Source organism: Nomascus leucogenys, chromosome 18 (assembly GCF_006542625.1).
Source record: "Nomascus leucogenys isolate Asia chromosome 18, Asia_NLE_v1, whole genome shotgun sequence".
Classification (NCBI taxonomy): domain Eukaryota; kingdom Metazoa; phylum Chordata; class Mammalia; order Primates; family Hylobatidae; genus Nomascus; species Nomascus leucogenys.
The window spans coordinates 2,181,312-2,194,543 of record NC_044398.1 but is presented as its reverse complement, the minus strand read 5'-3'; the positions used below and the strand labels follow the sequence as shown (position 1 = coordinate 2,194,543).

The window sequence follows — 13,232 nt, the reverse complement described above, 5'->3', positions numbered from 1 at the left end:
AAGTAAATGCATTCATGCATTACAACTGTGCAGATTATCACACATGGCCTGGGGTTAAACTTATCAACTTACCAGGAAAAAGAGGATATATATATATATACATATATAGTCTGCTACCAAGTGCACCTTTTTCTATTTCACCTGAAAGATCAGTATGAGCCATTATTAGCAGCCTGCCTCTTAGGCCCTAGGTTATATAACCAAAAAGGGGGGAGAAGTATATAAATAAATGCGGTAAACATTCATGATATTCACGGGTCAAAGAAACTTCTGAAAACGGTCCTTTCTGAGTGATTCGGTGTTTATATAAAAGGACACACAAATAGTGGTCATTTTCTAAAAGAAGATAGTATGCTAGCTTGTCCACGTTCATGGGCTTGGCTTTTTCACCTAATATGTTAAAGTTGGAAGCAGTAACGTCCAAAAGACCTTATAGTCTGAAATATGATTCCTAAGTAGGTGCTGGTGCTCCATTACCCTGCCATGATAAATGCTGGCTGAAAACAACTTACAGGTGCTCCTTTAAACAGCAGCCCCTGCCCCCGGCATAAAGGGCAGCCCCCACTCCTTTCCACGGTACACTCCGGCCAGTGACTGAAGCTGCCCCCTTGCCTCAAGCAGGGACCAACTCTGGTACAATCTATTCTCCAGAGCTTCTTGGTGGGAGGAGAATGAAGCCAGTCTCCAGCTGAGACCACTCTTTGCCCTCCCCCTACCTCGCCGTTCCTGCTACCCTTGCTCCCTTCTCCTGAGAGTCATCCTTCAGTATATCATCTCCACAAGGACCTCCACCATCTCAGGCTCTGCTTCTATGGAACCTGACCCAAGAAGATCGTAAGTGATACTGTATGACCTTTCTTTTTTAGTGTTATTAATCATATGGTTCCTTGGGAAATGGTTAATTATCTCATTCTTAATGACTGATCAAGAGGAATACTGTATATTCAATTTCCTGAAACTGATGTTTGAATCAGTTATGAACATAAATTCATATGAATTCAAATATGAATATGCTGAAAATACTATCAAGTATGTGCTAGCCATCTAACACCAAAAGAAAAATCCACTATTAAACATGTAAACTGGAAATGAGTGTACAAATAAAAATAAAATTTTACTATGTCTAAGTAAAAATAAATGTATTATTAACATAATAAGAAAATGCTTAGAAATAGTCTAAGTATATTTGATTTTAAGAAGTTCAAAAGGACTTACTTTAAGGAAGCTACCTCACTGAATAAACTCTGGTTTTCCTTAAACATTCGCTCCTCATTTTTCTTGTTTTGTTCTTGGAGATCTTTTACTTGATTATATAATCGTTCATTTTCCTTTTTAAAAACAGAAAACTGCATTTTAGTTAAAAGTCATTAGTACTTATACAACATAATATATGTGCTCATAATAGATTAATCCTTTAAACGGCCTTTTAAGTTTCTTTAGTTTTTGCGTATGTAAAGTCTTTTTTTAACTTTTTATATTATATCTGAAGAAAATTTGGTGTCTAAAAACAGTTCTTTCCATAACGTTTAAAATGGCTAATTGAAAAAATAATTTGCAAAAATTCTCAAAGCCAGAGGGCCTAAGGTCAGTTTAATGCACTGCATTTCACAGGAGTTAAGTGGGAGAGTGGCTGAAGGAATCACCACATCCTGACTGTGTGGACACGGGTGGAAAGACCCAGTAAGATCCTTTACATTCTTTTCTGTTTCTGGCCCGAGAGAGGGGAAAAAAAAATCACTGCTGGAGGAAGATTCTGGAAGTCTGGCTGCCAGTGGTGAGGTGATCAGATGTACCTATGGGTGCTCATACTTGTGTTTGATACTGACTGTAAACAGGGAGTTAAAGACTGGTGTTTCTGAAAGTTGTCAGGACAAGGCAGAGCAGAGGACAGACCCAGTTCACCACAAGGCTTGAGATAAAGAGCTAAAGAGTGACTCAACCAGTTGAGATCAGAGGGAGAAGAGACGGTGCTAATCTGCACTTAGTTGCCCTCCCTGGCTTATTAACCTGTTTAAAATTAAAAATCAGATGCAAACCAAGGGCTTTGAGTATCTAATGCAAACTATAGACTGTTTTACCATGTCTGGAATAGTGCCTGGCAGACAGCCTGTGCTTAAATACATGCAGAATTAATGAACATTCCCCCCTACTACTTAGACACACACATTTTGTGTTGTCCCTGTTGGAGGGGTTGGTTGGCATACTTATGGGTCTGTTAAATTTTCTTAAAAACCCCTGTTTTTTAATGGCAAGGTCAAACTGGCAGAAGAATTTGAATGGTTCCCAGTAACTGAAGGCAGTGTGTCCTGCAAAATCATTCCAATTCGGTCACAGCAAACATTGTAATCATTGATGTGGCAATGCTTTTGATGATGTCCCTGGGTGATAATGCATGTTACTAAGGCTCAAGTTTCAAGTTACAGTTGTCAAAAGAGAAGAATGTAATGAGAGACAAGAAAGGAGAGAAGTAAGAAAAAAGGGTGTGGGAGGCACAGAACAAAGATAAAGTCTTATGCTGAAGATTACTAAACCTGTCCTGGTTGACTGTCAGGCTAGCAACACCAAGATACCCAGATGTCACTACACATTGCAAACATCTGCCTCTGCAGGACCCACAGATTTTCTTGCATTAAATTAAAACTTTTTTCACCCTCAGGGCATTAGCAATTAATTTCAGATTCATATTTCTGAATATAATAGCAAAACCAGCCAATATTGTCTAATGAAGAGCATTACAGAAAACCAAGAAAAGATAGGACAGTTTTTAAGAAACTGGCTATTAAAAATAATAACAGGTAACTTCCATTGATTGATTGCTGTGTGCCACACTAAGAGTGTACAGATGCTCCTCAACTTGCTTGCCCCGCAAACAGCTATATCCCATAAGGCCAAAAAGTAAGTAAAAAATGTCCTAATTTGAAAATGCACTTAATACCCTGATAAATCCACTGTAAAGTTAAAAAATAGTAAGTAAAACTTATGATGAGGTTATGTCCTGATGAGCCCATCATAAAAGTTAAAACTTTGTTAAGTCAAACCAGTGGAAGTTGGGGATCCTATATATTATTATCCCCACTTCACAGATGAAGAAACTGGATTAGAAAGATTAAGTGATGCCCAAGGCACAGAGCAGGTGGTAGAGCTAAGACTCAAAACCAGATTTTTCTAGTCCAGAACCCACACTTTTAGCATTTAATTCTCCTCATGAGAAATATATAGACTAGTCAAATTATTACCTCCTATTTGCCAGAATTCCCATTATCTGTTAAATAAGCACAGAAGTATTTTAATATAACTTATTTTTTTTTGAGACGGAGTCTCACTCTGTTGCCTAGGCTGGAGTGCAGTGATGTGATCTCGGCTCACTGCAACCTCTGCCTCCTAGGTTCAAGCGATTCTCTTGCCTCAACCTCCCAAGTAGCTGGAATGACAGGTGTGCGCCATCATGCCCAGCCAATTTTTTTTATTTTTAATAGAGATGGGGTTTCACCATGTTGGCCAGGCTGGTCTCGAACTCCTGACCTCAGGTGATCCTCCCGCCTCATCCTCCCAAAGTGCTGGGATTACACGCATAAGCCACTGTGCCTGGCCTGCCTTATTTTTATAACTAACAGATCAAGAGTAAATTTGCCATATGCTGAAGAATTGCCATACCTGTTGATATCCTTGAAGAAGTGTCTCTTGTTCTTGTATTTCTTTTTGGATTTGCTTCAACTTTTCTCCAGTGACAGGATCAGCTGCTTCTCCAAAATGTAACCACCTCTGTTTTTTGTTTGTTTCTTCAAAGCTGCTTAACTTGGAGAAATTGCAGAAATTGTTTTATTTGGGGAAGGAAATGATAAGGTGAGAAGTGAGAAAGAATAACAGAAAACTCTTATTTAGATCGAAAACTGTCTTATAATATTGAACACACTGGAATGCGACATAACTACAGTTAAATCAGCAAAGTGCTGTTTTGTTCTGATGGGGCTGGGTGAGTATATTAACTCACAAATGCTACACAATGTCATCCTCTGGGTCTATCCATTCCATGGCAGTTCTTGCTCAAACTTTGATTTCTTTGAAGGTCAGAATGAACTGCTTTTCTTTAAAAAGGACTGCTAACAGAAGAAAACCATAAAAATGAGCCAATTTAAATTTAATTTTCTCCCCCAAGGGTTCAAAATTTGGGCTCTCATGTACGGAGTCACTCTTGGAACCATGACTATATTTTATACAGCAAATACATCAAGTTAAACATCTCTAGGAACCAAGGATGACAATGTATTTAGCAGGGAATTCATTTTTTTAAAAATAAATATAAAAAAAAAACCAGAACAATGTGTCTAGTACCTTAGCTTGAAGAATATAATTATCTTGACTCAATTTGAAGAGTTCTTTTTCCTGTTGTTTCTTTAGTTCTTCCAACTTATTTTCTAGTTCTTTCTCTTTTTCTGAGAATGTGGCTTTAATTTGCTCAATTAGGGCTTGCGCACCCCTCCATTTTTCCTCTGCTTCCTGAACTCTTTTAAACATAAGTAATTCCTTCTCCTTGTTCTCTCCACAGTATCCTAAGGAATCCTTTCAAGAAAAAGCATTACTTCATTACAGTAGACTTATGTATAAGATTTGAACACAGGTGGTTAATTAAAAATAAGAATAAAAAGGACATGGTTAATAATGTTCTATTATATAAGAAAATTAACTGTTTAGTAAGAGTGATTACAGTATCACTTGAAAGAAAAGACATTTCAGTCCTTATTATATTTTGTTATACATAATTTAGTTTTAATATAATTTTAGAACATAAAACATTATGATTATGAATTTTGAATTTAATACCTACAGTCTGAAACTGAATACAGGAATCAGTTTCTGTGGGATCTTCAGACTTCTTAGGAGTAGCCAGGCAACTTTCAGTTTTGGGAGCTGGTTTATCCAAAGCTGCAGGCTTGATGAGTTTTGTTCCAGATAAGATTTCTAAATATTATAAACAATGTATAAATGCACCACAAATGTAAAGTTAAATGTGTACTCATCAGTTGTGTCCAATAACTAAAAATACAATGGAAACACAAAAACGAGGATCTCAAAATAGGCTGATGGACTACACTATAACACAGCTGTTTCACTATAACTGATTGCATTCAGAAAAATTGCCACTCTATAATCAACATTTACTAAATTTGACACAGATGGCCAATTAACCCAAGACTCACGTCAACTGACAAATGGAGCTAAATAAATGTGAGAATGTGGATAGAAATAACTTTCAGAGTTTATTACTTTTAAATAAATTCTTCTGTTAAATGTTCATAGCAATAATCAATCAAAATTTTTAAATGATAAATCAAGGAGCAGCTGATAACTTCATGAAACATTTTGGTGTGGATTAAGCATGCTTTCAGAGCACACTTTTTATAAACAATGTATATCATATTATAGTATCAATGGAATAATATAAATTGCATGGAGGATTTTATAACTGTTAATCTAAATCAGATTTTAAAAGATTAACACTGCTATAAAAACCTGGCAATATATATTAAATTATAAAAAACTGTGATTAATATACATTCTGTTCCAATTTTCAGCTTTTAAGGTAACCTGTAAATTCTTAAACAAGAAATCATTCTAAGGCTAATACATTATTCAGTTAATAATAAACAATGTTTAAGAACAGTACCTAAAAGGGATCCTAAGGTCCATATTCAAATACTACAGGTCCTGAGTTCAGTAGACAATATCTGATTGCTTTAGACATAAATTAAGAACTTCAAAATTTAAATTTTTAAAGTAATTTATTCAAGATGCTTTTTAAATGTAGAGTTTACTTTTTAATTACAAATGTTATGCATGATTATTAAATATTTGGAAAATATAGAATAGTCAAAAGAAAAAACAAATTACCAACAGTCCCTCACCAAAAGATTTTATTTCAATGATTTCTCCAGGTATGTGAAGGTTTTCCTTACAGAGTTATGATCATATTTAATTAGACTGATGTAAGTTTTCTGGAAAAATTTCTAAAAGTGTTCATGAAGAGACTGTTTTGAGTCATTGTAAGAGCAGGCTTTCAAAATGCCCAAATCACTGGAGGCTCATTAAATGAATGGGGTGTGATCTGCTAGCACAGCCTTAGGACATGGCAGCTAGTACGGGTGGAACGTCCCAGATCAGAAAATCCAAAATCCAAACTGCTCTAAAATCTGAAATTTTTTGAGTGTCAACATGACGCTCATAGAAAAATGCTTACAGGAATGTTTAAGATTTTGGATTGTTGGATTGGAGATGCTAAACTGGTAAACATAATGCAAATATTCCAAAATCCAACGAAATCTGAAATTTGAAACACTTCTGGTACCAGGCATTTTGGATACATAATACTCAACCTATCACATGTTCTTGTTCATGGTTGTAGTCTGCCAGTCCTTTTATGCCGCAGTTCTCCCTTCTCGAATTCTTAATTTTGACTTCTGTCTCAGTGGACTAAAGTATCAAGTAATTATTATTATTTTTTTAAATTTTAATAATATTTATTTAACACAATGTATCCAACATATTAAGATTTTGACATAAATGAATAATTAAAAATAGGGATATTTTATGTTGTTTGTTCATACCACGTCTACTACGTCTTAGAAGTACAAAAGGTAATTTATTTATAAGACATCTCAATTCAGACTACCTACATTTCAAATGCTAAGTGGCCATGTGTGGCCAGTGGCTGCCACAGTGGACAAGACAGTTCTCACCTCCACCCGTCCTCCAGCCTCATCTCCTCATCCCCTTCCCCAGTTGATAGCCTAACTACATTGACTGTTTATTGAAGGATTCCTACGTGACAATCACTGTACTCATATTTTCTCATTTTATCCACCCTTCCGTGTACCCCACCACTATATGCATACAGGAAAAACTTTCTGGGTTTGGTTTTCTTTCATTTGCATTTTACAGACTTGGAAACTGAGACAAAGAGAGATTAAGGAACTAATCCCAGCTCATGCGGCCTATACGTGGCAGGGCTCCAGGCCAGATCTGCTGGGTGTTTCCCCTCAACACTGTGCTGTCCTGCCTCCCACCGGGAGGTTCACAATAAAAGCATGCTGAATAATCTTTATTTATTTGAGACGGCATCTTGCTTTGTCGCCTAGGCTGGACTGCCATGGTGCAATCTCAGCTCACTGCAACCTCCGCTTCCCAGGCTCAAGCAATTCTCCTGCCTCAGCCTCCCAAGTAGCTGGGATTACAAGAATCCGCCACCACACCCAGCAAATTTTTTGTATTTTTAGTAGAGACAGAGTTTTACCATGTTGGCCAGGCTGGTCTCAAACTCTTTACCTCAAGTGATCTGCCCGCCTTAGCCTCCCAGATTGCTGGGATTACAGGTGTGAGTCACTGTGCCTGACCCGAATAATCAATTTTACTTCAACACTCTCTTTTTAAAAGTATGAAAACTGTGACTTGGACAAGTTGAGTGAATAGCCCAAGGACACACCTTTATTTAGTGGCCAAGTTGAGACTAGGAAAATAATTGTATTGAATTAACAAAGTAAAGGCACTTATTAATGCTGTCCAAATGAGGGAGCATTATTTTATTATGATATAATATTATTTCTGCACTCTAGGAAAAGTCAGTATGTGAGATTGAGAATTTGTAGCAGTCTAGATATTTGGCTACTGCCAAACTTTTCATTACATTTTTAAATATATTTGGATCCTGAATCAAATAAACTGTAAAAAATAATGACATTTATGAGATATTTGGCTATTTAAACTTGACTGGATATTTAATAATGTTAAAAAATTGTTACGTTTTTAAGGTAAGATAATGGTATGGTGTGTTTAAGTCCTTATCTTTAAAGATGCATATGGACATATTTGCAGTTGAAATAATATAATGTCTGGGTTAGCTTCAAAATAAAAAGAGAGTAGCTGGAAATGAAGATGAAACAAGACTGAACAGGAGTTCATAATTTTGAAGCTGGGTGAGGGATAAATGAGATTCATTAACAATTTTATTTAAATTTGCATATATTTACTTTCTTGGTAATAATTTAAATTTTTTCAATAAATTTATTCAACCATTGAGCATCTTTGCAAACTTTTAAAGTATGCTTTGATTAATACAATTTTGAGGAACATCCCTAGGGGATGTGGTAAGGCATAACCTTTGCTTAACACCTGTATGTGCAAGAGCCAAGCTAGCCACTTTGCAAACCTTATCTCCATTTTTTTTTTTTTTTACTTTAAGTTCTAGGGTACATGTGCACAACGTGCAGGTTTGTTACATATGTATACATGTGCCATGTTGGTGTGCTGCACCCATTAACTTGTCATTTACATTAGGTATATCTCCTAATGCTATACCTCCCCGCTCCCCCCAACCCCACGACAGGCCCCGGTGTGTGCTGTTCCCCTTCCTGTGTCCAAGTGTTCTCATTGTTCAGTTCCCACCTATGAGTGAGAACATGCGGTGTTCGGTTTTTTGTCCTTGCAATAGTTTGCTGAGAATGATGGTTTCCAGCTTCATCCATGTCCCTACAAAGGACATGAACTCATCCTTTTTACGGCTGCATAGTATTCCATGGTGTATATGTGCCACATTTTCTTAATCCAGTCTATCATTGATGGACATTTGGGTTGGTTCCAAGTTTTTCCTATTGTGAATAGTGCTGCAATAAACATACGTGTGCATCTGTCTTTATAGTAGAATGATTTATAATCCTTTGGGTATATACCCAGTAATGGGATGGCTGGGTCAAAAGGTATTTCTAGTTCTAGATCCTTGAGGAATTGCCACACTGTCTTCCACAATGGTGGAACTAGTTTACAGTCCCACCAACAGTGTAAAAGTGTTCCTATTTCTCCACATCCTCTCCGGCATCTGTTTTTTCCTGACTTTTTAATGATCGCTATTCTAACTGGTGTGAGATGGTATCTCATTGTGGTTTTGATTTGCATTTCTCTGATGGCCAGTGATGATGAGCATTTTTTCACCTGTCTGTTGGCTGCATAAATGTCTTCTCTTGAGAAGTGTCTGTTCATATCCTTCACCCACTTTTTGATGGGGTTGTTTTTTCCTTGTAAATTTGTTTGAGTTCTTTGTAGATTCTGGATATTAGCCCTTTGTCAGATGAGTAGATTGCAAAAATTTTCTTCCATTCTGTAGGTTGCCTGTTCACTCTGATGGTAGTTTCTTTTGCTGTGCAGAAGCTCTTTAATTAGATATCCCACAGAAATACAAACTACCATCAGAGAATACTATAAACACCTTTACACAAATAAACTAGAAAATCTAGAAGAAATGGATAAATTCCTGGACAAATACACCATCCCAAGACTAAACCAGGAAGAACTTGAATCCCTGCATAGACCAATAACACACTCTGAAATTGAGGCAATAATTAATAGCCTATCAACCAAAAAAAGTCCAGGACCAGACAGATTCACAGCCGAATTCTACCAGAGGTACGAGGAGCTGGTACCATTCCTTCTGAAACTATTCCAGTCAATAGAAAAAGAGGGAATCCTCCCTAACTCATTTTATGAGGCCAGCATCATCCTGACACCAAAGCCTGGCAGAGACACAACAACAAAAAAAGAGAATTTTAGACCAATATCCCTGATGAACATCGATGCAAAAATCTTCAATAAAATACTGGCAAACTGAATCCAGCAGCACATCAAAAAGCTTATCCACCATGATCAAGTGGGCTTCATCCCTGGGATGCAAGGCTGGTTCAACATATGCAAATCAATAAATGTAATCCAGCATATAAACAGAACCAAAGACAAAAACCACATGATTATCTCAATAGATGCAGAAAAGGCCTTTGACAAAATTCAACAACTCTTCATGCTAAAAACTCTCAATAAATTAGGTATTGATGGGATGTGTCTCAAAATAATAAGAGCTATTTATGACAAACCCACAGCCAATATCATACTGAATGGGCAAAAACTGGAAGCATTCCCTTTGAAAACTGGCACAAGACAGGGATGCCCTCTCTCACCACTTCTATTCAACATAGTGTTGGAAGTTCTGGCCAGGGCAATCAGGCAGGAGAAAGAAATAAAGAGTATTCAATTAGGAAAAGAGGAAATCAAATTGTCCTTGTTTGCAGATGACATGATTGTATATTTAGAAAACCCCATTGTCTCAGCCCAAAATCTCCTTAAGCTGATAAGCAACTTTAGCAGTCTCAGGATACAAAATCAATGTGCAAAAATCACAAGCATTCTTATACACCAATAACAGACAAACAGAGAGCCAAATCATGAGTGAACTCTCATTCACAATTGCTTCAAAGAGAATAAAATACCTAGGAATCCAACTTACAAGGGATGTGAAGGACCTCTTCAAGGAGAACTACAAACCACTGCTCAACGAAATAAAAGAAGACACAAACAAATGGAAGAACATTCTATGCTCATGGATAGGAAGAATCAATATCATGAAAATCGCCATACTGCCCAAGGTAATTTATACATTCAATGTCAAACCCATCAAGCTACCAATGACTTTCTTCACAGAATTGGAAAAAACTACTTTAAAGTTCATGTGGAACCAAAAAAGAGCCCGCATTGCCAAGACAATCCTAAGCAAAAAGAACAAAGCTGGAGGCATCATGCTGCCTGACTTCAAACTATACTACAAGGCTACAGTAACCAGAACAGCATGGTACTGGTCCCAAAACAGAGATATAGACCAATGGAACAGAACAGAGCCCTCAGAAATAATACCACACATCTACAGCCAACTGATCTTTGACAAGCCTGACAGAAATAAGAAATGAGGAAAAGATTCCCTATTTAATAAATGGTGCTGGGAAAACTGGCTAGCCATATATAGAAAGCTGAAACTGGATCCCTTCCTTACACCTTATACAAAAATTAATTCAAGATGAATTAAAGACTTAAATGTTAGACCTAATACCATAAAAACCCTAGAAGAAAACCTAGGCAATACCATTCAGGACACAGGCATGGGCAAGGACTTCATGTCTAAAACACTAAAAGCAATGGCAACAAAAGCCAAAATTGTCAAGTAATTACTTTAAATAATGGCACATGAGCAGTACTTTATCCTTTTACACATGAAAAAAATTTGCTGGAATATGAAATTTAAACACGAAAACACTACAGAATTTGGAACCCATGAAACCTTCTTGAAATAGCAATGCATAAGAAAATTCAGTCAAAAAAGAAACCAATCAAAATAATTCCAGAATAGAGAAACTATGGCTAAGAGACAAGTGAAAAGCATTCAGTCTCTTTAATAATCCGAACCAAGAAATAAATCCAAAAGCTGAGGGAAATTAAAGTTGTAGGACAGAATATACTAAATATACCTTAAAAATAAAATAAAAATGAATAGGAGGCATGTAAGTTGGGGATATAATATGCTTTATATTTCACAGAAGGCAAGGAATTGATTGGTAATGTCTAAAATTAAAAAAGTTAAGAAACAACACTACAGTTATGGCAATCTTTGAGTGTTTTTCATAATCTCTTTCCTTAAAGATTTTTCATAATCTTTTCCTTGTATTTTCAGATATACAATTTCTTAGGAAGAAATTTCTTTTTCTTCTTATAGATATAAGTAAACCTAGATCTAATATCCTATTTTAAAAGAACCTGTAAAGTGTAATCTCATTCTTATAAAATATTTTGTCCATTAATCCACATCTGCCTCTCTCCTTCCGTCCATTCATTCACATTTCCTTCTATTATATAAGTATATACATAGTGAGATGCATGGAATCTGCTCACCCAGCATAACAACAGTTGTTTCTGGCTAAATCATTGCTTTCTTCTTTTACTTTTCTGTAATTTTGAATTTTAAATAATAAGCATATATTAAGAATTTTTTAATTCTTAATAAGAAAAGACAATAAGAATTTTTATCCTTTCATGACAAAAAAATACTTAGTCTAAAAATAAAACACAAGTTAGAGCCAAAGAAAATTAATCAAAACTAAAAAGGAAAACAACCACATGGCTGGTACTGCTAACTGCCAACCTTCTCTTCCTTCCTATTAATAAATATCTAATTCTGTCCTGAGCAGCAATGTACATAAACATACTCGACCCCCTCAACTCCATGCAACTGACGGCCACAAGATCAAAGGTCATTAAGATGGATGCAAAAATTTTCCTGATCAGGAAGTTGATGATTTGGCTGGCATCTATCTTTAACCTTTCACCCTACCTCATAGACAGGGTCCGGAGGCGGAGTAGCCATTGTGACAGTTAAGACAACAGTCACATACTAGGGATTTTGCATCAGGAAAGACAAAGGGATCTGGTTCCTAGCACAGCTTTCCAGCCATGAACTGCCTATCTCTGGACTCTTTGTGCATAAAAGAAAAGATGCCTTTAATTTGGTTAAGTTCCAGTAGTTGGACTTTTTCTTCATCCTAACCAATGTTGATTTTAATTTTAACTGCATTCTGTATATTTTCTGAACACTAATCTCATCTCAAACTCTGTTTCTTGGAGAACTCAACCTTTGACAAGTAACCACTATCCCAAAGGAATTACAGTTCCTCTGAATAAAACTAAAACTGCTCTGGGCAATTCTTCAATAAAAAACAGATTAAAAACATCATACTTAATAGTCTAATGAGAAAAAGTAGTTCAGTATAAAAACATTTCTGGTCCATCATTATACTTTACTATAAATTTTAATGTGTTTTATTTTTATTTTGGATGTCACAAATGCTATACAATTTTAAAATATGAAAAATGAGTTTAAGAATATTATTTCACTTTACTCATAAAAATATTAGTCTTCATCTAGCAACTTCCTCATCAGTCCTCTCATTTCTTTTTCACTCACTGTGACATTACCTCTGTCTTCATTCTTGGTCATTTCAACATACTCACAGGTGATCCTTTCAACTCCCTGGCTTTTGGTTCCTTGAGCTTCTTTCCATCTCAGATACTAATTCCCATCGGCATAGTTTAGGTCTTTCCTAGACTATTATCAGTAATGCAACCACTCCCTAGTCTCATTCCCTCATCTAATCACCTGCTATGACTATCATCTCTGTTTTCCCACCTCACAACCTCTGGTACCCAGATTCCAATAATCCTTTGACCCCACTAGGACTCACAGTTGATGGATCGTACCTGTTGCACATTGTGTCACACTCCCTTGATGCCCTTTCTTCCTTCATTGCTCAACTTAAATTCCATGGTCAACCATTTTAATCACTTTTACACACATCATCAGCTTCACTTGGCAA

General features: G+C 36.3%; 1 protein-coding gene across 1 annotated transcript in view; it reads right to left on the bottom strand.

Annotated features, from left to right (window-relative positions):
- CEP162 (centrosomal protein 162) overlaps positions 1-13,232 on the bottom strand; it is a 108,273-nt gene that overhangs the window by 51,786 nt on the left and 43,255 nt on the right. Inside the window, exons 14-17 of the mRNA XM_003258295.3 lie at positions 4,826-4,959; positions 4,333-4,560; positions 3,655-3,795; positions 1,216-1,328 (exon numbers count right to left, since the gene is read on the bottom strand). Of these exons, the coding sequence (XP_003258343.2) occupies positions 1,216-1,328; positions 3,655-3,795; positions 4,333-4,560; positions 4,826-4,959 (616 nt within the window). The remainder of the gene's footprint in view (positions 1-1,215; positions 1,329-3,654; positions 3,796-4,332; positions 4,561-4,825; positions 4,960-13,232) is intronic.